Raw genomic sequence first — 26,548 nt, 5'->3', positions numbered from 1 at the left:
ACTGGAAGCTGGTTGTTGCTGTATGCTTTACAAATAGCCCAATAATTAAAAATGTATATTTTTATAAGGGGTAGATGATTATCGCCATGAACGTCACATATAATGTTTGTCAATTTAAAAGATATTTTTTTGACCTGAGAAAGTTGCATTTTGTCATAAAACTAATGAAATATAAGACTGTGAAAATAAGTAATTATTAAGACTACACATAAACTAAAACATTGTAGAGCTGCTCCTGTAAATTAGCAGCTCACAAAACTGTCTAAATGACCAGATTTATTGTGATTTTCATCGTTTTTTAGTATCTTCTCTGTGCCAAGTCGGCAGCCATGTTGGTGTTGGTGACGTGTGCTGAGCGAGACGATGTAGTTCACTGAGCGATTTAACACTAACATAGATGATATTTTACTTTAATTACGATAAAGTGTGACTTTCTTGACTTGAAGATTATCTTTTAAATTGACAAACATCATATGTATGTATCATATCAATAGTTTTTTCCGAAATAAAGTCCCATGGGGAAGGGGCGTGACTTCGGCCCTCTAAATGTATCAAATAAATGTAGTGGAGAGGAAGTATAAAGTAGCAGATAAAGGAAAAACTCATGTAAAATACCTCAAAATTCAGCACTTGAGTAAATTGTATTTAGGTTTATTCATCACTGGTTGTTCGAAATTTTGATTTACATTTTTACTGCAAATGGAAATCAGCCCACAATATCGGTTTTCAGTCTCCTTGATCTCTAATAATCTGTATTAGTATCGGCCCTGAGAAAGCCATATCGGTCGACCCCTAATTATATGGTGATAACATAATAATAAATCAATATATAGGCTCAATAACAGCATCAAAGGAACAATACAGGACTGCTGTAGACAAAGGAAGTACAACTAATAAAGATGATATAAAGGTGATGACAACACAAGTGTTTCTTCTTTTGTGGTTTTGACTAAAGGACAAAAACATCTTGTTCGCACGTGGTATTTATTTAAGGTGTCTTTTGTGTTAATACTTGTGGCTCGCGATGTGGGATTTCTACTTTTGCGCAATCTGCAGTGAATGGGCCAGGTGCAAAACAGGGCCACACACACACACACACACACACACACACACACACACACACACACACACACACACCGCGGCCAGATGACGTTGCCATTTGTTCGCGGAAGTGGCTTCTGTCGTGGCCGCCGCGGAGGGGAGGGGGGGAGGCAGGGGGAGGAGGAAGGGAAGGAAAGGGAGAGGAAAGAAGAAGTTTAGACCCATCTCTCATGAAGTTAAACAAAAGTACGAGGCGCCCGGCGGACAAAAACATCGACTTTTCGTCTTGTTTGATGAATTTTTAGCTGAAGTTTGTGCAGCAGCAGCTTGGTGGGCAGGAGGAGGCAACTCGAGGGAAAGGGAGGAAGAGAGCTGGTAAGTTGCTCGTTAAAGTTGACCACACTTTTTTGGGGCATGGTTTTGGATGTGTGTGTCTGTGTGTGTGTGTGTGTGTGTGCTGTGCGACAGTTGTTGTACATATGAGAAGTTTGAGGAAACAGTTCACCTTGTATCTTTGTGTTGGCCACAGGGAAGCATTGTTCTGCGTTTGTCAAGTCGTTTGCTTGTGTTATATTGAGGCTGCACAGTGTCGTGTAGCCTGTCGGACTGCTGCTGCTGCTGTAAAAAAAAAAATGTAGTTAGCTCCTGTTCAGACACTGCACACACACATTAGCTGAATGTTTCACGTCTTCGCGCTGTCAGGACGACTTTTCGTGTTGTTATTTGAGCCACAAGTGTCAGTAACTGCCAGTTGAGCAACAGTATGGAGTAAGAGCCACTGTTGAAGCGCTGTATGATGAGCAGTCAACACTGTGGCCCCAAGCTTATGCCTCTTCCAGTCAATGGGTAGAAAGTAGGTCATTATAATGCCTTGTGGTTATCTACGATACAGTGATATGCTCAAATTGTGGAGAGATCCTGGTTGATCATGCTCATGTTTTCTGGTCTTGTCCACCGATTGAGACCTTTTGGGAGGAAGTGGCATCAGTTATTCCAAAAATATTTGGGTTTTAGTATCAGTGTAACTTTCACATCCCTCTGTCTTGGGCAAACCCCTGATAAGCCAAGTAAAGATGATGCCTACCTCGCTTAATCGATCTCCTTCAACCTAAAGATTTTCAGCTTTTCTTTGTTTTATATCAGTGGTTGTCAAAATGTTTCACATCAAACACACCTGACTGACACAAATTCGACCCCCATTTGATAAGATTCTGTCCCAGGGCCCCCGATCTGATGGGATTTTGCTTCGAGTTGTGTTATTACAGAAAGTGTACATGACACATAACCAAAATAGCCATATGCTTTGTCATTGTGTTACCTATAGATAGAATTAAGTGAGAATAAATTGCTGGGGTCCCCCCCCACACACACACCAGGGAGGTCCCCAGACCCCACTTTGAGAACCACCGTTAACTGTTGGTCAGACAGAACAAGTCATTTGAATATGCCACCTTTCGGGAAATAATGATTGTACACTAAGTGCTGTTTACAGTAAGTAGCTGGATAATGGGTATGGGCCGAGTCACCAGGTGTAGCTCACCTTCTTTACTTTACAAGATGTACACACTGATAGTAGTTTCTGCAATAGACACAAAGAAACGGTACATGAATGTTATGTTCCAAAATATGTAATACTTATTTTTAAAGACATGGCTGTCGATCACTAATTATGAATTGCACAATTAATCGAAATATAATCGATATCACAATATGGCCGAGTTCAATATCCAAATTGCAAGAAGCTTTTTAATCGAGGTAAAATGTGTGACAAAACAGCATTATAATGAAGTACTGTATTGCTGCAGAGATGCCCTGGCCTACAAATCTTCTTCTCCAGATGTAAGAAAACATGTTTTATTGGTACAGAGTCCAACAAATCCACGTCATAAGGATTGTGGTAGGGTTTTTTTCAGCAAAATGAAAGTTATGATGTAAAAATGATACCACTGATCGTGAATCGTGTTGCCATCGCAATATCTCAAAATAATCATAATGTGATTTTTGTGACCATATCGTGCAGACGTTTGGGGTGCCCCATGTACAGAGGCTGTGTCAAACCACAGAGGCTTTGTCCTCGCCGCAGCAGCCCAGGGTTCGAATCCAACCTGTGTCCCTTTGCTGCATGTCATCCACCTCATCCCGTTTCCTATCACTCCTTAAGCTGTTGTATCTAAAAAAGCTGTGAAAAAGGCCCAAAAATGTATTAAAAAAGCCTATTCTGACATTTAATAAACAGAAAAGATCATTGAGAAAATAACTTGAAGTCCTAAAATAACATCTTTAAAGAAAAAGGTCCTGGCAGTGTCAGAGTTGCTGAAGCTCTTCAGGTCAGTGAAATAAGCTACAGAGCTTATCAGTGCTCTCTCTCTCTCTCTCTCTCTCTCTCTCTCTCTCTCTCTCTCTCTCTCTCTCTCTCTCTCTCTCTCTCTCACAGACACACACAAATCTGGACACAGTCACAGTAAACGTACAGTTATGCACCACCACTTCTTACGACCACTTACTTGATGATTGAGGTGACTGAGAGCAAGCGGGCTCAGTGCTCTTATCAGGGTCAGCCACACCACTGAGACCAGCAGGCCCTGACATGATATTATATGGTGGAAGTTATCTCCGCTGATGAAGTGGAAGGGGAAGAGAGGGTCCAATCAACAGCTGATCCAAAAAAATGGGAGATTCAGACACATGTCAGAAGCCAGACAAACACAAACACACACATACACTCCACACATATACAAGGACAAAAAAGCAACACAAACGGAAGGACAGTCCGGGTACACAATCTGTCAGTCAACGGGGAGCATCTCGGCCGCTCTGTCACAGCGTTGGCACAATCCAAAATCCACTTGATTAAAATTGGATTTGTCCAATTCTGCTCAAACCGTATCAGTCACCAGCGAAAGCTTTGGTCCTGATTGACGGCACAGCACGACACTTGTGACTGTTACAGCTTTACTTTGACAGGTGACAGGTGTGTGCTCTTGTGCACGTAGCAATACACTCACCCGCAAACGCACACACACAATCGTTGCAGAAATAAGCTTTGATTTCTTTTTTGTAAGCAGTGAATGTTAGCGCTGATATTAGCCTTGCATTAGTCTTGTGATACTTGAAACCTAGCTATTGATAAAACACAGTGGTAAGGCACTAAGCTGCTTTAAACACGTCAAGACTGTTGACAGGACATAATGTGTGGGTGTCTGTCCGTGTGAGGATGTGTTTGTCTGCGTCTTTGTCTGATGTGTGTGTACTATATCTGTCTGTCTGCCGGTGTGGGGGTACGTTTGTCTGTTGTGTTCGTGTCTGGTGTGTGCACATGTGAGTTTGTTCTGGAAACAAACTGTGGGAGTTTGTTTTCGAGGTCGTAGCATGTGGTTGTCCGTCTCTACCTCGACACAATGGGACCGAGGCTCAGCTGTGTTTCCTCCTGCGCTGCTCTGCCGAGTGCAACATGCTTAAGTACACCATGTGAACCACAGTTTGATCAAAATCGTGTCCTGTGTGATGTTCAGAGTGAGAAGTTAGATTAGCTTGTTTTTTGGAGTTTTGTGCAGGCTCTGATCTTTCTATTGGCTTTGACATGTACAATGTATCCGTGGGTCTGTTGTGTCATGGGCTTTAAATTGAGAAATCTCTCTTGTCTTTATCTTGGTCAATCTCTTTTTTTGTAGAAAGCAGAGATTACATTCTAGGGAGTCACCTCTTTCTTGCAGATCAGTGCTCCAACGTCCATTTATGGCCTGTGTAAGTGTTGGTAGTGAGGTTTAAGTTGTTACTCTGCCAATCAAAGGTCGCTTTGGGGTTAGGTTGATATCAAGTCTGGAGCAGGCGAAATTTTCATTTCCTGGTCTGTCCCTGCCAGAGCTGTTATCTATGTTTTATGCACTAGATTGTTCCTTATACTGATTTCAGAGAGTCATAAATCATCACACTCATGACATGGAAATACTTAACTGCTCGGAAAATACTGAGTGATGAAACACTTTTAAGACAGAGAAAGCCTTTTGTTTTTGGAGATCCAATATAAAAAGATGAGCGATTAAAACAAACCATGTTTTTTGAGCAGCAGAAAAAACAGGGACTTGGAAATCTGATTTACTTAAAATAAAAGTAAAGTAACACTACAAGATAAACATTAGATTAGATAACACATTCTGAATGGTGTGTGCAGTATGTGCTAGAGATAATCCAATAACATTTTTTCTTTTCCAATTCCAAAACCGGAACCTACTGGTACCAATCTGATACCAGTGCGTGCCTTCATAAATCATTAACTAATTTACAGAGAATATACAGAGTTTGTGTCATTCATAACTGAAACAAACACAAATATAAACAAATGCAAGTTTGCTGAGGTACTTGAAGATAAACAAGTCAGATAAACAAGTCGCTTGGCTTTCTACTTGGCCTGTAAGTTGGATACAGGTGTACAGAACGCTGCTGGGAGTATCAGGGTCCAGTTTCAGGGGTAATAAATGATGTGATATTGGATCGGTGCATAGACAACTCTTCGTCGATACAGATCCAACATTTTAGGCTGGATCAGGCTTTTCTGTTACTGGTTTTGGGATCGGAATAATCCTGAATGAATTTAATTGTGTTTGCAGACCAAGAGCTGAGAAGTATTTCTACCTTTTATAAACATTTGTAACACTACTGTTTACTTTTTTGAGACTGTTTCCATTCAGTTTTCTTTGAGCAGGAACAAGTCTTCAGTTGTGCTAATGTTGACCTCAACCTGATAAAAGACAGCCTGGTTAATAGTTACTATGAAATTCGAATTGGACTGGGTTTCCTTGGACACTTTTTGATATTAGTGTCAATACAATACGTGTTAAGGCACCTACTCTCAAAGGCTACTTTGCTCTGGATTGTAAAATGTAAATGTACCTGAGTAAAGGTGTCTCTGCCAAAACAATACTTTTTAGATACCTTACTCTGAGGAATGTCAACCCTATTTTGTTGTCCATAAGCAAGCCAAACTTCTTTAACACATCAGCTTGTGGTGTTTTAACACAATCAGCCATAAAGTAAGAGAAACTTTAAAGTTTTGACCTATGAGTAATGACTTATATCAAGAGATCAGATCAGAGGATATACAAATAAAACCTGACAGAGCAATATATGTTGACTTTTGGCACTTGGCAATTTGACTACTGGATGTTACACACACGTTGAAGTTAGCACTTCCTAGTATTAAGGTTTGACAGGGAACTTAAGTGAAGAAATAACAAAGTCCATGACACATAAACCGTTATGGCAAGGGGGGAAGTTGCAAGTGGAGAGAGCCAGAGAGTGGCGGCAGGAAGGGAATGATGGAAGGAGATAGAGATGTGTGGGAGTGTGGTGAGACGGGATGGTGGAGGGGGGGTGGTGGCACAACCCAAAATAGCCAGCTCACATGTTTGCTGTGTGCGTGGTGAGCTATGAAACCAGCAGGAAGGCCTCCTGCTGAATGCCTGGCTAATCTAATGTTCACTCTCACCCCTAATTTTTGAAAATTTGATTGCCATTTTGCCGTCCGTCCAACTGTACATGTGTGTTTGCACATCTCTTCCAGTCAGTGAGGTTTTCCCCTGTCATTTACGCTCCCTCCCAACGTTCCCTCTACGCTCATCGTCTTCATCATTGTCTCTCTTGTCTGTGTAATGTGAACTGATGTTAGACAGCGACTCAGGCTGGCGGTACTCCAGTAGGGAAAAGGTCAGTGACTAGGCCCGTTTACTCATTGAGACGCTCATTTTTTTGGCCCTAGTGTACGTAAGGGGGCGAGGAGTGAGGCGGGTCAAATCAGATTACACACACACAGACTCACAAACACACGCACAGACAGAGAAACAGTATAAGAGCAGACAGCAGATGTGGCCCTGCAGCGTGTGCATTAGATTCAGAGCTTCGTCTCCGTCTGTCTCTGACTGTTTCATCTAATAAATACTGACTATCTGCAGCTTCCACGCACAGTTATTCCATCAGCTTCATGCACAGAAACAAAACGCACACTCACAAACTTGTGTCAGGCAAGCTGAGACACAAACAGCCTACACATGATGTCCTTTCAGTCAATTCCTTTCATTCCACAGAGTGTGTTTCAACATGCACACAGGGTTATTGCCTTTCTCCTACCACTCTTGTTCTTTCTTCTCTCACTTTCTGTTATGTTCTCCCACTTAATCATGCTCCGCCTCTTGTCTTATTCCAATGTTGTGTCTCTGTGTTCTTAATCAACCGGCTTGTTTATATCAAGGAGGTCCCATGACCCCTCTCCACAGCTGATCCTGGGAGCAAAGCATGCTGGGAGTCAAGTAGCTACAAGGGCGGCATTGGAGCGCGCTGTGATTGGCTCCTTGAGTTTGTGTCTGTGTGTATGTGTGTGTACAGTGTGCTGATGTGCACTTTGGTGTTTTTAGGGTTACAGACCCACAGGCAGCCTGTGTTTGGCCGATGGAATATATGGTAAGACATTCAAATGATAGCCTACAACCAGCTAGTCAAAAACACAGCGTGACATGGTGGCAAAGGGGTTGCTTCTTCTCACCACAATGTAAACCCAAAATGAAAGGAAAAAACTCATGTCTAATATGAAAATCAGTGTTCACGATGGTATTTAGAGATTAATGAGGGGTTTAAAGGATACATTAAAGGAAAAGTTCATCCAAAAAATGAAAATTCAAGTCGTTATCTGCTCACCCTCGTGCTGATGGAAAGTCAGAGGAAGTTTTAAGTCCATGAAACATTTCTGGGTGAACATTTTCATTTTTGGGTGAATGTTTCCTGTGAAGTTAACCCTCCTGGAATTAATCCATGACCCAGTTATCTTCTGAAACTTGGTCTTATAGTTAATGAATTGTGAATTTAGGGCTGCACAATTACAGCAAAAATGCTCTAAATTAGTTTGTCCAGACATTGTGAACACGGCTTTTTGTAGTTGGAGTGTAAAAATTCACAAAATTCAGATTCATTTTTTTAAGTACGTAATGAAATAAAGCTTTCTTGAGATGTGCCCCAGTTCTTTATTTTCATTTTATTATAATTCAACTTTATTAAATTGTGATGTTTCAGGCTTTGAAATGAAAAAGTGGAGCTTTGACCCATTTAAATTGGTTTCCCAGCAGCAGCAGAAGACTGAAGCATTATTCAACAGATTTTAAACAAAGCAAAGTCTCATAAGGAAGAGTACAGTATGATACATTTTATTGTTGCATCCCTGCCAGTGATCTAAGAAAACAGATGACTTTTAGTCGTTGTTTGGCATCTTATGTTGTTTAAAAGTTTTCCCAGCCAACTGTCTAAAAGTTAGTAGTCATGCCATGAAACTTGAAACCAAAGCTGCAGCATTTAATCATGCATGAGTAATTGTGCAGCCCTGTGTGTGTAAATTTATTGTGGTTTGAGTGAGTTACTGTCAATGTCAGTATTATTAAAATGAATTCATGATAGCTGGAAAAATGTGATTCATTTTTAAACAAAGAAAACCCATCTTTATGTCAACCCTAAGCCACAATGTGTCATGTGTTTCACTGGTTAGAGGCAATGGTGCAGGCTATGGGTGGAGGGGTGCTGTCTTCACCAATCACATCCAATCATATCACCGTGTGGTATGCAGTGATGGATATTACCTTGAATGACTCTCTATAGCTCTCTGTAGTTCTCTGATTTTGATCCTTGAGTGCACTACTTGACTACAAGATGACTGTGCGGTGGTCAAACATAGTACTGCAGGGACTATATGTTGGGGTGTCATTTGAGGACTCCTTGCCTAGTATCCACTCTGCTGGGTTTCCTGTGTCACTCTATGGGTGGTTTCCTCCGCTTTCCGCAACACTGCCTTCTCATCAGATACGCTTGAATGTCGGGTCCAATCTGTGGGATCTCTGCTTTCTGTCTGCCTCTACAGAATCACTCAGCTGATATTGTGCTTGCCTGGTAATAACCTGTCCTTTCCCCCTAGAGAGCTTTAGTCATGTAGCAGCACAGGGAATATTTACTATGTGAATGCCAGTCTGTCTGCTTTCTGTTTGAATTTGTCCACTTTCATCAAGGTTATATGGAGTGACCTCATGTCACACTCCGAGCAGCCCGTGCAGGGAGGGTGAACCCTTTTCCTCTTCCTGTCTCCATCCTCCCTCTCTGTCTTTCTCCCCCTCTTTCACTCTGTTTCTCAGGTTACCAAACATGAATAAAGGAGGAGCCATGAATAGCCAACATGGACAGCCTTTCCTCCCCACACATGTACACACAAACATCCCCCTTCCCCTCTCCTCCTCCATCTCTTTTTCTCCTTTCCCTCCGTTCTTCCACATCTTCATCTCCCCTCCCGAGTGTGTGCATTAACGTGCAGGAGGGCAGCATCTTGCTGTGCATACACATGTACGCTTGCTAAATGACTGAGGCTGCAGAGAGGAGGTGGGGGGGAGGGGAGGAAACAGGAAGGAGGTGGGATGGGAGGTGGGGAGGGCAGAGGCAGCAGCCGTGTGTGTGTGTGTGTGTGTGTGTGTGTGTGTGTGTGTGTGTGTGTGTGTGTGTGTGTGTGTGTGTGTGTGTGTGTGTGTGTGTGTGTGTGTGTGTGTGTGTGTGTGTGTGTGTGTGTGTGTGTGTGTGTGAATGAGAGAGAGAGAGAGATGGTAAGAGAGAAAATGGGAGGCAGCATCACCCACCCAGACTGGGAGGAGGGGAGGACAGACAGCGTGATCGTCCCTCTAACAGACAGAGGTGGAAGGAAAGTGGGAATGAGAGACGGACGTGAGGGGAGAAGAGGAGCACAATGAAGGAGTGCCATTGTCCATCCTGGCAGCGCTGCCTTTTCACCATCTGCTGAAAGAGAGCGAGAGAGAGAGACAGAAGAGGGAAGAGCCAAACAGAGGAGAGGATAGATGGAGAGGAGCTGCCGGCAGTGACTTTGTGAATTAATCGAGCGGAAGAGCGGATCAGAGGAGAAGCACGTTTTTTTCAGGGAGTGGACGAACGAGGGAGCCAGAAAAAGGAAGGAGAGGACGGATGACCGGACAGTCTGTGGCAGTTTAAACATTAATGTGGTTCTCATGTGAGCCCATCTTTAGATGAATCACCATGGATCATCAACTGTATGCTTTTTAAAACCAAAAAAAGAGGAACTACGGTTTCTGCTTTGCCATTCATTAACAAAAAGAAAGAACTCTTAGGGAAATTGATTAGACTCACTTTATACAGAACAATTTGAATTACTTTTCTTTGTTCTCTTTGTAAATATAGACTCTCTTTGTGACTTCTGATTTTCTATTCTCTTTGAGCATAAGATCAACTCTGCAGGATGTTATACAATCAATATCTTTGTTAACTGCTGCACAGATATTCAGGTTGTTTTTATGCAAGTTTTCTAAACATCAGTGGGTTTTTTAAATAAGTAAATTGTTCGTGTTGTTCTTGTTGTTATTAGAAAAGTGATTATTGTTCTTTTGAATTGATATCAGACAGACAGTTTTACATGCCCTAGTTCGAGTCAGTGCATGCAGCCGACATGGGATGTCAACATTGATCGGGTTTTATGGCTGGCGCGACGCCGGTCAAACTTTGATCATTTCCTGAACCCTATTGATCTTCGGAGGAGTCTGTAGTTTTTCCTCCTGTTGGCTGAAAAAGAAGCTCCAAAGTGGAGCCTTTGATGCAGCACCTAATTGCTGGTGTGTGATTTGACAAAGCAGTTATCTCTTTGTCTGAAGATTTCTGCGGCTGTCGGGACTTTTCGGCGTATATCCTCCGCAGGCATCTCTTTTAATGTCTGTTGCCATAGCAACGGGCGGCAGCTGCAGACAGAACAAGATGTAAAGTTGTTTTTTCTTGTCTTATCTTTTAAAACTGGTGCTGTTCCATTAGGTAATTGTATATATTTAGTAGATAAGAAGCTGCAGACTTGATTAGTCCATGGTTGTGAGCATTTTTTAGACTTTCTCTCTTAGACAGGGTTTTTTTTCATGTCTTTACTAGACAGTCTTTGTCTATGCGGAGCTCGGCGGTCTCTGAGAATCAGGGTTGTTTCAGGTCACCTGTCTCCCCCTCCCCATTCTGTTTTTTCGTCTCATACGCGTCGCCTCAGCTGCACTTATCCTGATCTCACCTTTTGTCAGCAGCAACTACCATCTTCATCAGTCTAGCTGATGTGCAATTATCAGGACTGACTGGATTAATGGGATTATCGTACTGATTTCACCTGTACACATCACTCTGTGCAGCTGCTTGGCCCCAAGGCCACTAATCACTGATCATTAGGCTGTGTTTGTGACAGTCTTTTCCTGTTACTGCCTGTGTGTAGGTGACTCAGGATTTCGTCTCATGTAGAGGGTCATCTCCTCTGCAGTCACCTGACCTGCACTGTGTTCTGTGCTCTAAAACATCCTCAGCAGCAGCGTGAGGGTTAACTCTGCTCATAGAGCATTTCAGCACCCCGTGTATGAGAATAGAACACACCTGGACATTCCTCTCTAGTGTTAACTAGTCCATTTATGTTGGATTTTTTGCCTTTCAAGACTAATTTCTGGTTTTATTAGGGGTGTGACAGACTGTTGTGTTTATTCTGCATGCTCTTTGATTGTCTGAATACCGTGTGTCTTTTGTGACTTTTCCAGCCATACTTCTTTACAGCTTTCTGGAGATTATCCCAGCCTGTCTGGCCGTGCGTGAGTGTGACTGGATCCTCCATGGTGCTTTTTGGCCAAGACCAGATGGATGACTAGCTAGAATTGCTAGACAATCCCTCTGTGGTGCTAGACTGGTGTAGGCGACTGTTCCTTTGCCATGCTTCCAGCGCCCACTACAAGCTGGCCTGCTTTACTTCAGACACTGTAAAGTTCTGAAATGTTAGCAAGTGGAAAAATCAACCCTTTTGCTTGGCATCACTGAAACCTTGGTGCCAAATTTACGACGTTCTGCAAGTGGTCTAGGTAAGGCGTGTGTAAATCTTGCTTGGCTGTGAGGGAATAAAGGTCAACAGATTGTAAATATGACTAGTGCCTCAATAGCACTGAGGTGTTGGCCAGCAAGCTTGCTGCAGGACTGTAGGTGTAGCCTTGCCTTTTGTTGAGGTCAAACTGTTTCAGGCTGTTTTGTTTGTAGAGACTGTTAACGTGTAGAGACTGTTGCTTGCCTTCTAGGTTGGTCTATGCAGAATATGAGATGTTATGTGGCATCTGCACGGTAGTTTGTAGGAGAACTGAGAGCTGACCTGCTGCTTGATAAGCCCTGCCTTAGATAAAGAAGGAAGTGATTCCCGAACACGTCATAAGGGGCTGTGTCAATGCTCCTTTCTCAGGTAACTGACTACAATCTGGGCTTGTTATTTGAACCAGGCAGAAATAAAGTAACAGGGTAAGAGGAGAATTGCATAGAGAGATCAGCATAACACCATTTCCAGCTGGTTGAGCGAGTTCATCTTCAACTCTTGATGAGCCTCCAGCACCATTCAGGGAACCCTGGGTTGTGAGTTCAAACCGGACCAATCAGGTCTCGTTAGCATCATAACAAGCCCACCGGTAGTCGTCATCAGCCAATGACCTACATTCTCTGGTGTTACATCACCGCCGTGCTACTGCAGTGTGTATCTCTACCAGACACAGACAACATCTCAGACTCAACCTACTACTATCTAATGGTGCTCCAGTAAGAAAAAAAACATCCAAACCGAGGTGGCCAGTTTTAGGGAACACACTTGAACCAAGGCAGCCTCACTTGTTTTAGCCATATCAGGAACTTCAGTCAGGAACGGGCTCTTCTTAGCTGGCCCAGTCTTAAGTACTAACTTTTTTTCTTTCTGTTTTCTACTGGTGTCTAAAAAGGTGATCATGCCTAGCCTCTAGCCATCCCCAATCTTAAAGTTCGAGAGGTAGAAAGGCAAGGGATCACCATTAACATATTAGACAGAGGGACTGTTAAACAGGACAGCCTGGAGAACGGGCGAGCAGACGAGGGAGGGGGTGAGGGGGAGCGAGAGATCATCTGGAAGAGGAGAGAGGAAGTGGTGGCGCGGGAGAGGGCGGAGGCGTTGGAGAGACAGAGGTTGGCAGAGTACATTGTGTGGAGGAAGCGAGAGGGTTTCCAGGAGAAGAGGGGAGACAGAGAGAGGGGACGAAAGGGTGCAGAGAAAGGGAACGGGGCTGAGCCAGAAGTGATCTGGAAGAGGAGAGAAGAAGAAGAAGAAGAGGGAGACGCAGGGAGGGACAGAACGAGGGCTATTCAGAGAGGACATGAAACCATTTGGAGGAAGAGGGAGAGGGAGTAAAAGAGGAGTCCGAGTGCATTTGAGAAGTAGGTATTAAAGAAAGTGTGCTGCGTTGGATACTAGCCATACATCAGTAAGCCTCCTCTCTCTTCTTTAGCAGTTCTAGGCTTCGTTGAGCTCTGCAGGTGCTCACTGTAGTATCAACCAATTGGTGCTGTGCATTGTATGTTTGTGTGTGTGTTGCTGCCACGTTAGTGCGCGCAACCCCCTTGCGTTGGCTGCTAATAGGATTTTTATGGGCCTGTGTCAAGCAGGATAGAGCTGCCAAGGGGAGTTGCTTCACACGTGCATGCATGTGCACACGCCAACACACACATTCACAGATAATCTAAGAAGCATTGTGGGCAGGAAAGGTTTATACTGCCTCACATGCATGCAAACACATCACGTACAAGTGCGCACCCATCAGAGCAGTGAGACACATGCAAGGGGGCATTGAGAGACAATCACTTGTGTTGATTCTCCATGGTGCTGGTAACAGCTGGATGACTGGCCCTCACTGAGAGGCTATTAAGCTGGGACAAGATACTCACAGATATTGTTTTACATTCTGGCATAAACACCAAGATGAACACTTTGTGGAGAGCTAAGAGCATGTCATCATCAGTCCCTGGGAACACAGTGAACATGGGCGCAGATATAAAAGTTAACTGATGACAACATGATCTGCACTAGTGCACTGAAAACAAACTTTTTTCATCTGCATTCGACCAGTAACTGGGACACCCCACTTTTCCTCTGCACCTTTCCTCATTCTGCATTCATTGTGGGTGAAGCTGTTTTTGAAGCAGTTTGGTTTCGGCTGCCTGGTAATGAGCGGAGGACCGACAACCAGACAGATGGATGCAGCTCTTACGTTAAGGGAGACAGACAGATGGCTGTGTGTCCCTTTCGAGAGAAACTTTGAATGCTAAGACAAAGAGACTTTGATTGAATCACTAGCTCCTGTGTGGACTTGCCGCGGATATAAAAACTGACACTGCAGATTCATTATGGAGCTTGTCCCAAAAACCAAGTACACCCACTTTCGGAGTGAATCGCTGAGCTCAACTGATGAAACAAACTCCAATCCATCATCGTTCCCTCCTTCCAGTCCTGCCACCCCGCTCACTCCCTCCCCTGGTTTACCTTCCTCTCTCTCCTCCTCGTCTCTCACTCCCATCTTGCCCCCCTCTTCTCCCCGCCCGGCTGAGAACAGCCCCACCACCCTCTGCTCCTTCTTTCCCAGGATGGGATCCCTTCGTCTGGGTGTCTCTGCCACCCTTCTCCCAGGACTCAAGGCCTCAAACAGGCCGCAGCACCCTCAGGCGCCTGTCGAGTCCTCTGGGGACGACAGGAGCAGCTCTAGCTCCTCCCCTCCGCTCCATCACCCACTCCCCCCTCTAACTGCTCCTTCTCCCCCTCCTCGACCTCCTCTGCAGGACATGAACCGGCTGGGAGGGGCGTCCAGGAGGGCACGGGTGGAAGGAGGGCAGCTGGGAGGAGATGAGTGGACGCGCCATGGCTCCTTTGTCAACAAGCCCACCCGTGGCTGGCTGCACTCCGACAGTGTGGTCAGCACCGCCGGTGTTTCCTACACTGTACGGGTAAGTGACTCACTAAAATATATAACTTCACACCCCTCTTTCCAGTCAGTTTCTTTGCATATATACACACTTCTTTCACATTTGTAGAAACAGACAGAAATGACCTAAAGAACACCATTGCTCTCTTCCTGCTGTTGTGTTCCATATGTCCAATGGGACTGTGATGTAGGAAATGTCTGACACTAATGTGTTGCCTTCCTGTTTCCTGGGCAGTACATGGGTTGCGTGGAAGTGCTACAGTCAATGCGAGCGCTGGACTTCAACACCAGAACTCAGGTCACCAGGTGAGTTGACACGCTGCTCGTCTGCTGCTGACTTTCTCTCATCTCATTTCTCATTAGTGCATGTGGGACAGAGAAATTAGTTTTGTATTTTTTATTAGTTTTTTGTTCCATTTCATTGCGTTTCAAATGTTTGTTTTCATTTCAGTTTCAGTTAGATTCCAGAGAGGGTTCGCTCATATTATTTAAAAATGTTACGTTTTTCTTTCGTTGGGCCGGCCACTAGCTTAGTTGGTAGAGCAGGCGTCCCATGTCCCTTGTCCTCGCTGCAGCGGCCCAGGGTTCGAGTCTGACCTGCGGCCCTTTGCTCATCCCCCCTCTCTCTCATCCCGTTTCCTGTCAATCTCTGAACTATCCTATCAATAAAGCAATAAAAGGCCAAAAAAACTTTGTTTTTCTTAAGTTTCAGGTTTTTTTCTATTATAACACGGAGGTATTTGTCAAGGTCTAGTTTGTCGGATTTAGTTGCATGTAGCAGTGTGGTTGTAGATTGCAACCAACTAAACACCCCTCATCTCACCCTACCCTATGGTGGCTGATAAAAATTTGAAAAATAAGAAAAAGCCTGCTCTAGAGCCAGTGTTTGCATCGTCCGTTCTGTGCTGCTGTAGAAACATGGCTATGCAACATGATGACTATGCAACATGATGATCATGACTCCTCCTGTAGAATTACAAGTACACAGTTTGCTTATATTTTTTACATTTTTATTTCAGTAAAAATGTTCTTTCACACCTATGCACCTTTCACACTGGACAAAAAAACCCCAATGACACCCACTAACGTCTTGCTTTGTTTTCATTGAGAAAAGGGTACAACCAGCATTTATTCACGGAGCCTATTTCTGGTGCTATGACACGCGTTGAAGTAAAGAACATTGGCGCATGAATATTTTTCCATCTGTTTTTTTGTTTGAGCAGCACTTGAACATCTTTCAACAGACTGAAGCAAAAGATCTTGAAAAGCAACCACTGTATCAGTGTCACTGGCCTCCATGCTGCTTTATACTCTTCTGTTTCAGGCGCATTCGTGAAGTCCAATGTGACGACACACGAGGAGTAAAAAATAAACGAAAACATTCTATTAGTTTTAGTTTTGTTTAACCTTGATACGTCAGCCGTACACTCACACACACCTCTCACCTCTCATATATGTCAGGGGCTGCTTCCTTGCTCGCTGCCTGTCTGCTTCTACTCGTTTCTCTCTATGTTAGTGCCTGCTTGCATATGCATGCTTGTGTGTGTATATACACGCCTGCAGCTCTCCCAGCACCTAAATTAGAATGTACTGGAATCCTGGTGGTTTCCTTCTGGTTTCCGTAGCACAGTTGCCAGGGAGGGACAATAAATTCAATCACCCGCTGCCAGATCTAGTTTAATTTGCATAATTGTGAGTCCGGGAACGTGTGAGGGTTAATGACATGCTATTGCAACTCCTGTATGCTGTTAATGTTGCAGGGAGGCCATCTCTGTGGTGTGCGAGGCAGTGCCCGGAGCCAAAGGAGCCCAGCGCAGGAGAAAGGTACACACTACGCACACTAGTACACACCCTTACAGGCCATTATTTATTTATACAGCTTAAGTGGGAAGGGTTTTCTGGATAAGAGCTAGATTTAGCTTGATTGTCCACTCTGTGGTCAGTTGGCTATTCGGTCACACACACTCCCTTACACACAAACAGATCTTGATTTAGGCTGATTGTACACTTCTGTGGTCAGTGGACTACTCGCAGGTAATTACCAATCACTCTCTGGTCTCTGTTTTCCCTCCCTCTTGTCACAGGGGAGGCTGGAGAGGCGGAGTAGTAGCTTGTGTGGAGCCAGTGTCAGGCCAAAGTAGCACTACAGATCAGCAGACAGAGCAGAGCCGCCAGTCTGCTGTTTAAAGACTACGTGTGTCTGTACAGTCTTCCTGTAAAACTAAAAACATCCACCCAAACAGTCCATAAACAGGTGGCTAAATCCAGCGGCCTGTTGCAGTAGAAGGTTCTGACCAAGGAATGTCTGGCAGAGCAGCACACCAGACAAAACACAGTTATAGGATGCAAACCAGAATAGATTAAAGAAGTCTAGTCCCAAGGATTTGGCTGGACTGAGGTTAATGTGGCTGAGCCAGTGCATCCTGTCCTGATGCTGTTTTTCTCACAGCGTATGCCAAATTTTCTGGAGCAGATATGGATGAATGCCATGAGAACAGGCGGTGGATTGGGATAAATGGGCTGGCACAATAGCGCTGGCGTGGTCTGCGCGATGCTCTTGGGCCAGCCTACAGTATGCAAACTGTCCCGTCTACTCCCTGTTGGTCACAGTTGGCCTTGGACACAGGATCACTTTCACAATCGCAGCTGTTCTTCCCTCCCACACACACAGGCATTTCCACACATACACCCACATGCTCACGCACAGCCAGGGAGCCCTCAATGGACTATCGTGCCTTGTTGAAGTTTTAAAAAAAAAATGGCTGGTTCTGTTTGCACACCTTGTTTGTTTGTCACTCAGGGACCACATCTCTCTCCCTCGCAGCCTTCCTCTCGCTGTCTGACCTCCATCCTGGGGAAGAGTAACCTGCAGTTTGCTGGCATGACAATCAGCCTCACCATCTCAACCAGCAGCCTCAACCTGCTGGCCTCCGACTGCAAACAGGTTAGGTTGGAACCAGCTTGCTCTTGAAGATGCTGCTGTGTGTCTTTTTCTTAAGAGTCAGAAATTATTGGTTGAGTTTAGTTGTAGCCAAAGGTATGTTTGGTATCCAGAGTGCACTTGTGCCTGTGCAGTGTTTACTGAAGCAGTGTGAACCTGAGGATCTCTCTGTTTGAGGGATTTCATGTGGGTTTAAGGCTTGTGTCAATGTGTACGCTGCATTGGTATTGTTAATGATCTAACTAAAATGGAAGAAATGTTTCTGTATGTATGGATGCATATCTTTCCTTGAATTTTCTCGGTAAATGTTCATCCCAACAACTTCATATTTGATGGGTGTATAGCTGAGCACCCAAAGAAGTGCAGTGTTGAGTGTGAAGTAGTTTGGATGAGCAATTCTCAATAAACCTTAAAAGAGAAACTTCACCGAGCATGTGCAAGTTTGAATGACAGTCGGTGACTACGTTATACCCAGAGCCATGCAGAGAGAGGGTTATGGTAAACCGTCTCTTAACCCTAAGGAGGAATCAGCTAGTTATAGTTTTAATGTTGATGTTTTGATAACCCTTATTTATGTTATAAAACTAATCTTGGCTACTGTAGCTTATGAATAATATCAGCCTACTCATTTTAAAACCCTTGGAGCCAGCTATAACTTGATGTAGCTGGATAACTTCAGCATTAATTCATGAGTTTTATCAATAGTAATGATGTAACTGCTGTAGTAATGAGTAATGAGTCCTAAAACCTGGAAAGCAGTTAACATTTCTGCACTCGCAGTTCTCTCGTCTCAAAATCAATGGGTTAAATCATTAAAATGTCCCACAATTGAATTATAAAGTATTTTTATGTCTTAAAAACTGTGTTTTGAGGGAGACAAAGTTATAGTTAAATGTTATTTTTGGCAATAATCCAAAATCCAATTGAAAAATCCCATAGGCCTTTTGTTGAAGGAACCGGGGCAATGCTAACTTTAGGGTTAGCCTACAAAAATACGTCACCCCTACAGCTCTCTGTGGTAGTAAAGATTTTATACATTCACTGTTAAGTCTGGATCAAAACCTCTTTGAGTTAGATTTCAATGGCAGGGCTTTTCTTTCAGTATCTCAAATACAAATGCTGATATTGTAATATCTATAATCAATAGTTTATAACCATTTTTTTTATTGTGCATTTTGACATTTTAATACATAAAACAGTTACCTTTTGCTTTTCATATGGGCAGTATGTATTTAGACTACATTCAGTCAAATTAATGATACAAACAGATTTAAGTTACCATGAATTTCACAGTGGATCGGACCTAAACGATGTGAAAAACATTTTTTAATGGATTTTCACATCCAGGACGTGTCTTTATAAACCACAACCTACCACTCAAGGTATTACCTCTGTGATATTTTGGGCCACTCAAGGGATTCCCAGATAAATTTAGAGTTTCTCTGGTTTGTTTGCCTCGTTTATCCTGGATGCTGCACAAATCCCTCTTAACCATCATCCTCATTCCTCCATCGCCAAGGGGCAGGATGTGATCCTCCTCTTAGACCTCTAATGAGTTAATAGCTGCTGAATGATGTTCGTTTCTTCGGGGAGATGGTATACAGTAGCAGTGCAGTGCGTACACATTAACACGTAGCGCAAAGAAACATGCCGTGCACATATACCCATTCAAAAATAAAACCTCAGATACAGACCACACATTGTGCACGGAGCATTAGCAAGTGTTGGTGCTGTTATTGATCCAACATGGGCGGTTGTTGCAGACTGTTAAAAAAGGTGTTCCATCCATTTGTCCCTACTTAGTTTTTATCTCAGCTGCAGTTGATGCCGCTCAATGGAGGAGAAAAGCACTTTTCTCAGTAATGATTCCACATTTGTCTCTCCATCCACGTGCTCTCATCTCACTTCCCACATACTTCATGTCACCCACGTGCTCTCCTTCTGTCTCTCTCTCTCTCTCTCTCTATCCTCTCCCTCTCTCTTCCTGTCGTTCTTTTTCCTCCACAGATAATCGCCAATCATCACATGCAGTCCATCTCCTTCGCTTCTGGAGGAGACCCAGTGAGTCACCCAACACTCCCTCTCTCTCTCTCGCTCAGCTCAAATCTCACTCTGGCCTTTTTCCATCTTTCTTCAGCCTGCATATCCTTCCTTCCTGTCTTCTGTCATTGTCTATTCCTATGAATACCACTCACCCCATTGCTGCCTCCCTCGCTGGTTTGCAGTCCTTCTCTTCTAAGCTTGATCTCATCACTTCCGGTCTTTTCTATTTCAGTTCAATGTATGTTTTTAACTTCTCTCATGACTTAAAGAGTGCAGCTTTTGCTTTATCTCTTTTTTTTCTTCATCTTTTTCAACCTCTCTATCCTGAACCTGCCCTTCACCTTTTCCTTCTATCAATTTTTCCCCTCCCCTCCTCCCCTAACTGTCTCCCCTGTCTCCCTCAGGATACGGCTGAGTACGTAGCATATGTGGCCAAAGACCCAGTCAACCAGAGAGGTGAGCACAATGAGACCTTCACTCAATATAGACACTATAAAAACTCATACTGCTGTGTTGCTGACTTTTTCAAGCTCTTGGTTTGAGTAGAACTCTGATCCTTTGATACATGAGTAGCAAATATTATATATATATAACACATTGTGAGATTGCACTTTCAGCAAATACTGTAAACAACAACGAACAAGCTATTTTATTAACATATAAATGAATCCTATTAAAAAATTGAAACAGCTCTATTCATTATTTTTTTTATACTCCTTTGAATTTGCCACACCGCCCACTGGAGCTTAGACAGTACAGACAGTGTGCAGAGCAAAGGAAGAAACAGTACATTTACCACTATATAGGCATAACAAGTCACAGGACTGTTTTTAATTGTTTGGCACAATCTGCTTTATTCATGATTATGTGCAAAACATGTGAGCATGTGGCTTGATTTTCCATGCCATGATGGCGAATGGAGGAAAAAAATACTGTTCTTGGTTTGCTCAGGAGAGCGCAGGAGCACCTGAAAGACATATTGAAAATCTTTGGGGATGCATCATGTACATTAAGGTTCTACTACCATTCAGTGGTCCTAACATCTCTGAAACTCAGAGCTCACACGTGTCCTTAACGCCTCTGTAAGGACACCCCCACACAGGTTTTAAAAGCCTGCAACTCCCCTCCAGTTAGTTAGAACTGAAGAAGCCTCTTGGATGAGAGGTGAAACATCTTCAAGAAACTGAAACACGTCCAGCTGCCTACGATACAACACTTAGAATTACCATGACCTGGATGACTGAGAACCTTCATCAACACCCAACAACTCTTTAAATATTATTCATATTCATGTAATTCTGCAAATCGAGGAATAATGGGGAAAAAGTGGGGAAAATGAATGTGCTGTTGCTGAAAATCCGTTTTTTACAACCCTGATTACAAAAAACATTTGGACACTGTGGTAGTGTATTTACAAAAATCAATAAGGTTTATCAGTTTGAACATCTTTGTGCTGTTTTCAATTGAATATAGATCAAAACTGATTTGCAAATAATGGCTTTCTGTTTTTAAGTTTTACAGTGTTCCATCTTTCTGGGAATCAGGGTTGTACTTTGCCTGCATGTCAATATATTTGTCTAGCTGCATTCAAGTACATGTTGCTACAGCTTTCTTATTAGTCATTTGTGCCTCTTCTCCTTCAGCATGTCATATCCTGGAGTGTTCAGAGGGTTTAGCCCAGGAAGTCATCAGCACCATCGGCCAGGCCTTTGAACTGCGGTTTAAACAGTACCTAAAGAACCCGCCGAAACTGGTCACGCCTCATGACAGGTAGATACGAAAAATGTCACTTGAATGAGCCCAAAACATGGGCTTGTGTTTAGATTTTGTCACCCTTAATTTGTTTTTCTATCTGCTTTTTCTTCCAGGATGGCTCCGTTTGACGGCTCCGCATGGGAGGAAGAAGATGACGAGGCTCCTCCGCCTCCTGACGTCCCTTACTATAATAATTTCCCTGGAAAACAGCCTCCCCCTGGTGGACTGATTGACATGAGGACCCGCCCAGGAGCCACGCTGGTGAGAAAAGTGCACACAAACACAACAGGAGGATGAGATACTCATACACGTGTTTCAACACATCCAAACGCTGCTCATACTGCGGTTAATGATGATACACTTGTTAAGAATCCTTTAACTACACAGCTTATGAATCAGAATTGCCAAGAAGTGTAAAAGGCAGCAGTAACCCAGCTGGGAAACACTCCATTTGTGAAAGACAAATCATCACTGACCTGTTGTAATCTTTTTAATAGGAATTTATTTGTGTACATACACCAGAGTATACCCACATGTGGCTGTGACTCATTATTTGTTTATATGCTTCTGTTTTTGCAGCCTTATGGACAGCCAGGTCAGAATGACATTCACAAGCAGCCGCTGCCGCCTCTACCAGGTGAGCTCTGTCTCTACCCTTCCGTCTGCATTTTCTGGAGAAAGACTGAAGCTACTATTACGACAGAATTCAGTCACACATTTTCTCCATTTTCTCTTCTCTCAATTATTTATGTATGTCTTATTTGGTAGGGAGAGATACAGTATACATAGACTAACTGAAAACAGCTGTCCCATGCAAGTATCATTGTGTTTATAGCGAATGCTGATTTATCAAAGTTCGTCCCTAGAAGGGCTTTTATGGAAATGAGAGAATATAGAAATGACATAAAAAGAGGTTTCTGTGAGTGTGGCAAGATACAGTAGAGCACACAGTTGAAATCATTACATTTAAAAACTAGAAATGACTACAGGCATGTTGCTGAGTTAACCGCAATTTGGTAGCTGTTTTTAAAGTCGTGAAGTAGGGAGTTCCAGGACTCGTCTCTTTATCTTTATCTTGTCATGTTTGGTTAAAAATAGGGTTGCACGATATGGTGACTCACGATTAGCAGGAATGCATCACAATCTTCATTTTCAGTAAAAAGCCTTTGTAATGATGATGATGTGACATCACATCATTGGGTGTGTACCAAACAAATGTGGAGAACAAGATTTGTACTTCAGGGCACCTCTGCAGCACCACAGTACTTCATCACAACACTGACCTTTTCCATAAAATTGCAGCTTCTGCTGTTTGGATATTGCACTTGCGATGTTGATTAATTGTGCAGCCCAATTTAAAAATGCCATTTAATGCTGATGACAGATTTGGAAGATGTGCCAGTGCTAGTCGGTCACCAGTGTCTTTATTTTTTTTTTCCAGTGGGAGCCAAAGACGGGGGACGAGAACTGTTTGATGACCCTTCATATGTCAATGTGGATAAACCCCGCCCCCCAGTTGCAGCCAATGGAAATGCTCATAGAGATGCTTTTGACATGAGTAAGTGCCTTACCCGATCTATCTCTTCTGTCTTGAGAATATTATACTATTATTATATTAATCGATAAGTTGCCAGCTATTAAATTAGTGAAATATTACTCAAATATTCTGATTCCAACAAGACATTTGAGGACGTTATCTTTGCCATTTTCTGACTGAAACAACTAATTGATTAATTGAGAAAATAATTGACAGATTAATCGGCAAAGAAAATAATCATTAGTTGCAGCCCTAGATAAATCAAGTTAAAATGGACTGTTATCTAAAAAAACACTGACTTAGTGCAGATAACTAGCAACCTTGCTGCCAAACTAAATGACTACTAAAGGTAATTAACATGATTTCTTGTAAATGAATGACAAGATGTGTGGGTTGTATTCAACATTACTGGTGACTCAAATGTGCAATTGTTTTACCATGTGGAAAGAACAGGGGGTTAATTATTGACTAAAGAGACGAGCAGAGTAGTGTGTGCTGTACATTCCATATGACGGGCTAATTGAAGAGTGAAGCTGCCTACAGAAGGCAGTCCTGGAGGAAGATAAGGGGATTAGAGTGCCTTTGTCCATTACAGGGGCATTTTATGTGACATGATTGGTTGACTGAGTAAAGCCTTTTTACATTAAAGACGCAGCCCACTATCAGTGTTTGGCACACAGCTGTCAGAAACCACGTGGTTCAATCTTTCTAAATAGAAATTCAGACCATCAAGGACTAAAGTCAATTTTCCTATGTAGGCATGAAGTTTCCTGCAGAGAAATACAATTATACAAATGTGTGTGTACTTATTTCCCAAGAGCCATTTGATGATGCCCTGGGGGTCTCTGGGCACGGTGGCCCAAGCTCAGTGACAGCAGCGCCCCCGCTGGTGCAGCAGTTGCAGTGTGAGGCCTGGTTCCACGGCAGCTTAAGTCGCAGGGAAGCAGAGAGGCTGCTGACCCGGGATGGAGACTTCCTGGTGCGAGAGTCTGGGACCACGCCCGGACAGTACGTCCTCACGGGACAGCAGGGGGGTCAGCCCAAACACCTGCTACTAGTCGACCCAGAAGGAGTGGTGAGTCGGGGTGGGATGAGGAGAACATGAGGGCGAGAGAGTATAGAAGCATGGATGGGCGAAGTATACATTTTTTTAACCTTTTTTTTTTGTCTTTTAGGTCCGTACAAAAGACCATCGGTTTGAAAGTGTGAGTCACCTGATCAGCTACCACATGGACAACAGACTCCCCATCGTATCAGCTGGTAGCGAAGTGTGTCTGCAACAGCCAGTGGAGCGCAGGGCCTGACATTACACACACCAATGAATTAACTCCACCAAATATACACGCACTCCTGCAGCAATCCAACACAAGACAAACATATGCTATAATACACACGACAACACTACACTCAACACACATACACAAGAATACATATGCACACACCATCGCAAAGAAAGCCAAAAAAGAATCACCAGTTTCTCTGCAAAATCTCGCTCACCTGCTGCTGTTGCCACCTTCTCCTTTCTGAACGCCAAACTGTGACCTGCAGTCGTTGACCCCACCAACTATCAGGCGCATCCCTCCACAACGGAGAAGCACTGCTGCAATTTCTCAACAGCCTACTGTGAACCAGGGAGGAGCCCTGTGCTACTTTCAGAACGGGGCAGAAAAAAAAATGCAATTTTTCTTCTTTTTTTTAAAAAGAGGAAATCAATCTTTAATTTGCGATTATGAAAAAAAAAAAAACAACAGAACACTTTACTAATACATGGAATCGTGTGGAACTGAAAAGTGACGAAAGGAACTGAACAGGACAAGGAATGAGATTTTCATTCAGGGAAATATTTCCCTCCTCAGACTGTTGTTGGAGCATATTAGGCAAAAAAAACAAACAAACAAAAAAAACAAACTGGACGGAAGTGGTTTCTTAGTTTAAGAGACTGAACCAGGTTCGAACATAAACTCTCCCTTCAAGTGTCACTGGAGTACTTCAGCAGCAAACCTTGACTTTGTTATAATTCTACCTGGTGAATATGCATAAACGAGTTTGCTTCCAATCTAATCAGGAGGGCCATCCAACTCCCCACCACTCCCCTTTTAAGGACTTTTGGACTTTGACCCTCAGAGAGATACCTGGTGATGAGAAAAGCCTGTATGCAAAACTGGGGGACTGCTATGCCAATGACCATCATATGTGTTTTTTTTTCCTGTTTGTTTGTTTCCGTCTGTATTCTTGGGACTCATTACTTATTGGACATTCTGAGTTCAGGAGGATCGAAAACAGCTGTATCTCCTTAATCCCTCTGTACACACACACCTTTACACCACACACTGTCTTCACCAAAGAACATGAACTTGGTCGCTAACGGCAGAGAAAGCCATGATAATTATAAATCTGTTTTGTGTGCTTACAGCTTTGGGAGAAAATTTAGATAGAAGGAAATATATATTAAAATGGGCCTGTTTTAGAGGGAGGAAGAATGAACGTGACTGTGCCTGAACGCCTCATCAAAAATGAGATCCTTCATGTAAATTGTGCATTAATGTTGCTCACAAACACAATAACTGCTACATTTTGAGAAGCATTGACCAGATCACTTTTGACCTGTTGCTTTCCTTTGACATCATAGTATGTGTTTGCATTGACAATCTATGGGTTCAATCTTTACAGAGTTTTCTGACTGAAAGCAACAGAACAGTAGTTGAAAGTGATCCCTTTAAATGGTGGCCGGGGAGAAATGTTGAACAGTCTAAGCAATGAACTTCCCTCCGCAAAAATGATGCAAAGTATGTCGTAGTAACTGGTTAAGTAATTCTTGTGTATTGTGATGTTTCTTTAGTTTTAAATCACTTGAGGGAATAATGTCCTTTTTTAAAAAAAAAAAATGTATCCAATGAAGTGGTTTGGGGATAACTGAACATAAGGACATAAATGTTTTTGGAGCATTGCTAATGATGAAATGCTTAAGCCAAATGTTTTTCCTCAGTGTGCTGTTTTCACAAACCTTAGAGGATGTGTGGGGGGGAGAAGTTCACATGATTGTGCTCTCCTCCCCTCTTCCTCCTCCCTCGGTTCATGACGTTGTTTTCTTAATGTCTTTTTAATCGTGCCTTGTTTCTTCAATGCAGTCACATCACTTCAATGCAGTCACCTTATGTACTTAATTCAAATGTAGTCAACTACAGGAGAATCTTACAAAAACCTCTCAGTTAAACAAAGACTCTGCAAAAATGACACTCCAGTATACACACACAAAAAAACAGATCCAGTGATGGCAATCTCCTCTGATGCACATTCTTGCATTCAGCTTATAGTCACAGATACTTGATGTCACCATTCAGGGGGGATATTTCTTGACCATCTGTAAATACCATTGACTCTTGAGTGGTCTGCTTACTATTGGATTTTTGTTTTCATAGT

The 26,548-nt window shown here is 43.1% G+C and overlaps 1 protein-coding gene across 6 annotated transcripts; it reads left to right on the top strand.

The window, feature by feature from the left end:
- Positions 1-1,225: 1,225 nt before the first annotated feature.
- On the top strand, positions 1,226-24,859 carry shc1 (SHC (Src homology 2 domain containing) transforming protein 1). 6 transcript variants are annotated; one of them, XM_073485057.1, is made up of 14 exons: positions 1,336-1,416; positions 7,449-7,494; positions 14,710-14,874; positions 15,088-15,158; positions 16,613-16,676; positions 17,677-17,796; positions 19,801-19,854; positions 20,241-20,292; positions 21,480-21,606; positions 21,705-21,852; positions 22,171-22,228; positions 23,033-23,149; positions 23,947-24,203; positions 24,304-24,857. In XM_073485057.1, the coding sequence occupies exons 2-14, from the start codon at positions 7,483-7,485 to the stop codon at positions 24,430-24,432; spliced, it is 1,374 nt and encodes a 457-aa protein (XP_073341158.1). In that variant the 5' UTR covers positions 1,336-1,416; positions 7,449-7,482; the 3' UTR covers positions 24,433-24,857. The 6 variants fall into 6 exon arrangements, with proteins under 6 accessions (XP_073341159.1, XP_073341157.1, XP_073341158.1 ...); XM_073485055.1 differs by having other exon boundaries at positions 17,653-17,796; XM_073485058.1 differs by lacking the exon at positions 7,449-7,494 and having other exon boundaries at positions 1,226-1,416; positions 24,304-24,859.
- The last annotated feature ends 1,689 nt before the right edge of the window (positions 24,860-26,548 follow it).

Source organism: Pagrus major, chromosome 17 (genome assembly GCF_040436345.1).
Source record: "Pagrus major chromosome 17, Pma_NU_1.0".
Lineage (NCBI taxonomy): Eukaryota > Metazoa > Chordata > Actinopteri > Spariformes > Sparidae > Pagrus > Pagrus major.
Note: the sequence above shows the minus strand (reverse complement) of the source record. Positions and strands in the feature narration are given on the sequence as shown.

Excerpts from the sequence above, each read along its gene's own strand:
- shc1 (XM_073485053.1), top strand. The coding sequence starts at position 14,281 with ATGGAGCTTGTCCCAAAAACCAAGTACACCCACTTTCGGAGTGAATCG. Across the intron at positions 20,293-21,479 it reads AGACCCAGTCAACCAGAGAG|CATGTCATATCCTGGAGTGT; the intron begins GTGAGCACAATG and ends CTTCTCCTTCAG. Across the intron at positions 24,204-24,303 it reads TAGTCGACCCAGAAGGAGTG|GTCCGTACAAAAGACCATCG; the intron begins GTGAGTCGGGGT and ends TTTGTCTTTTAG.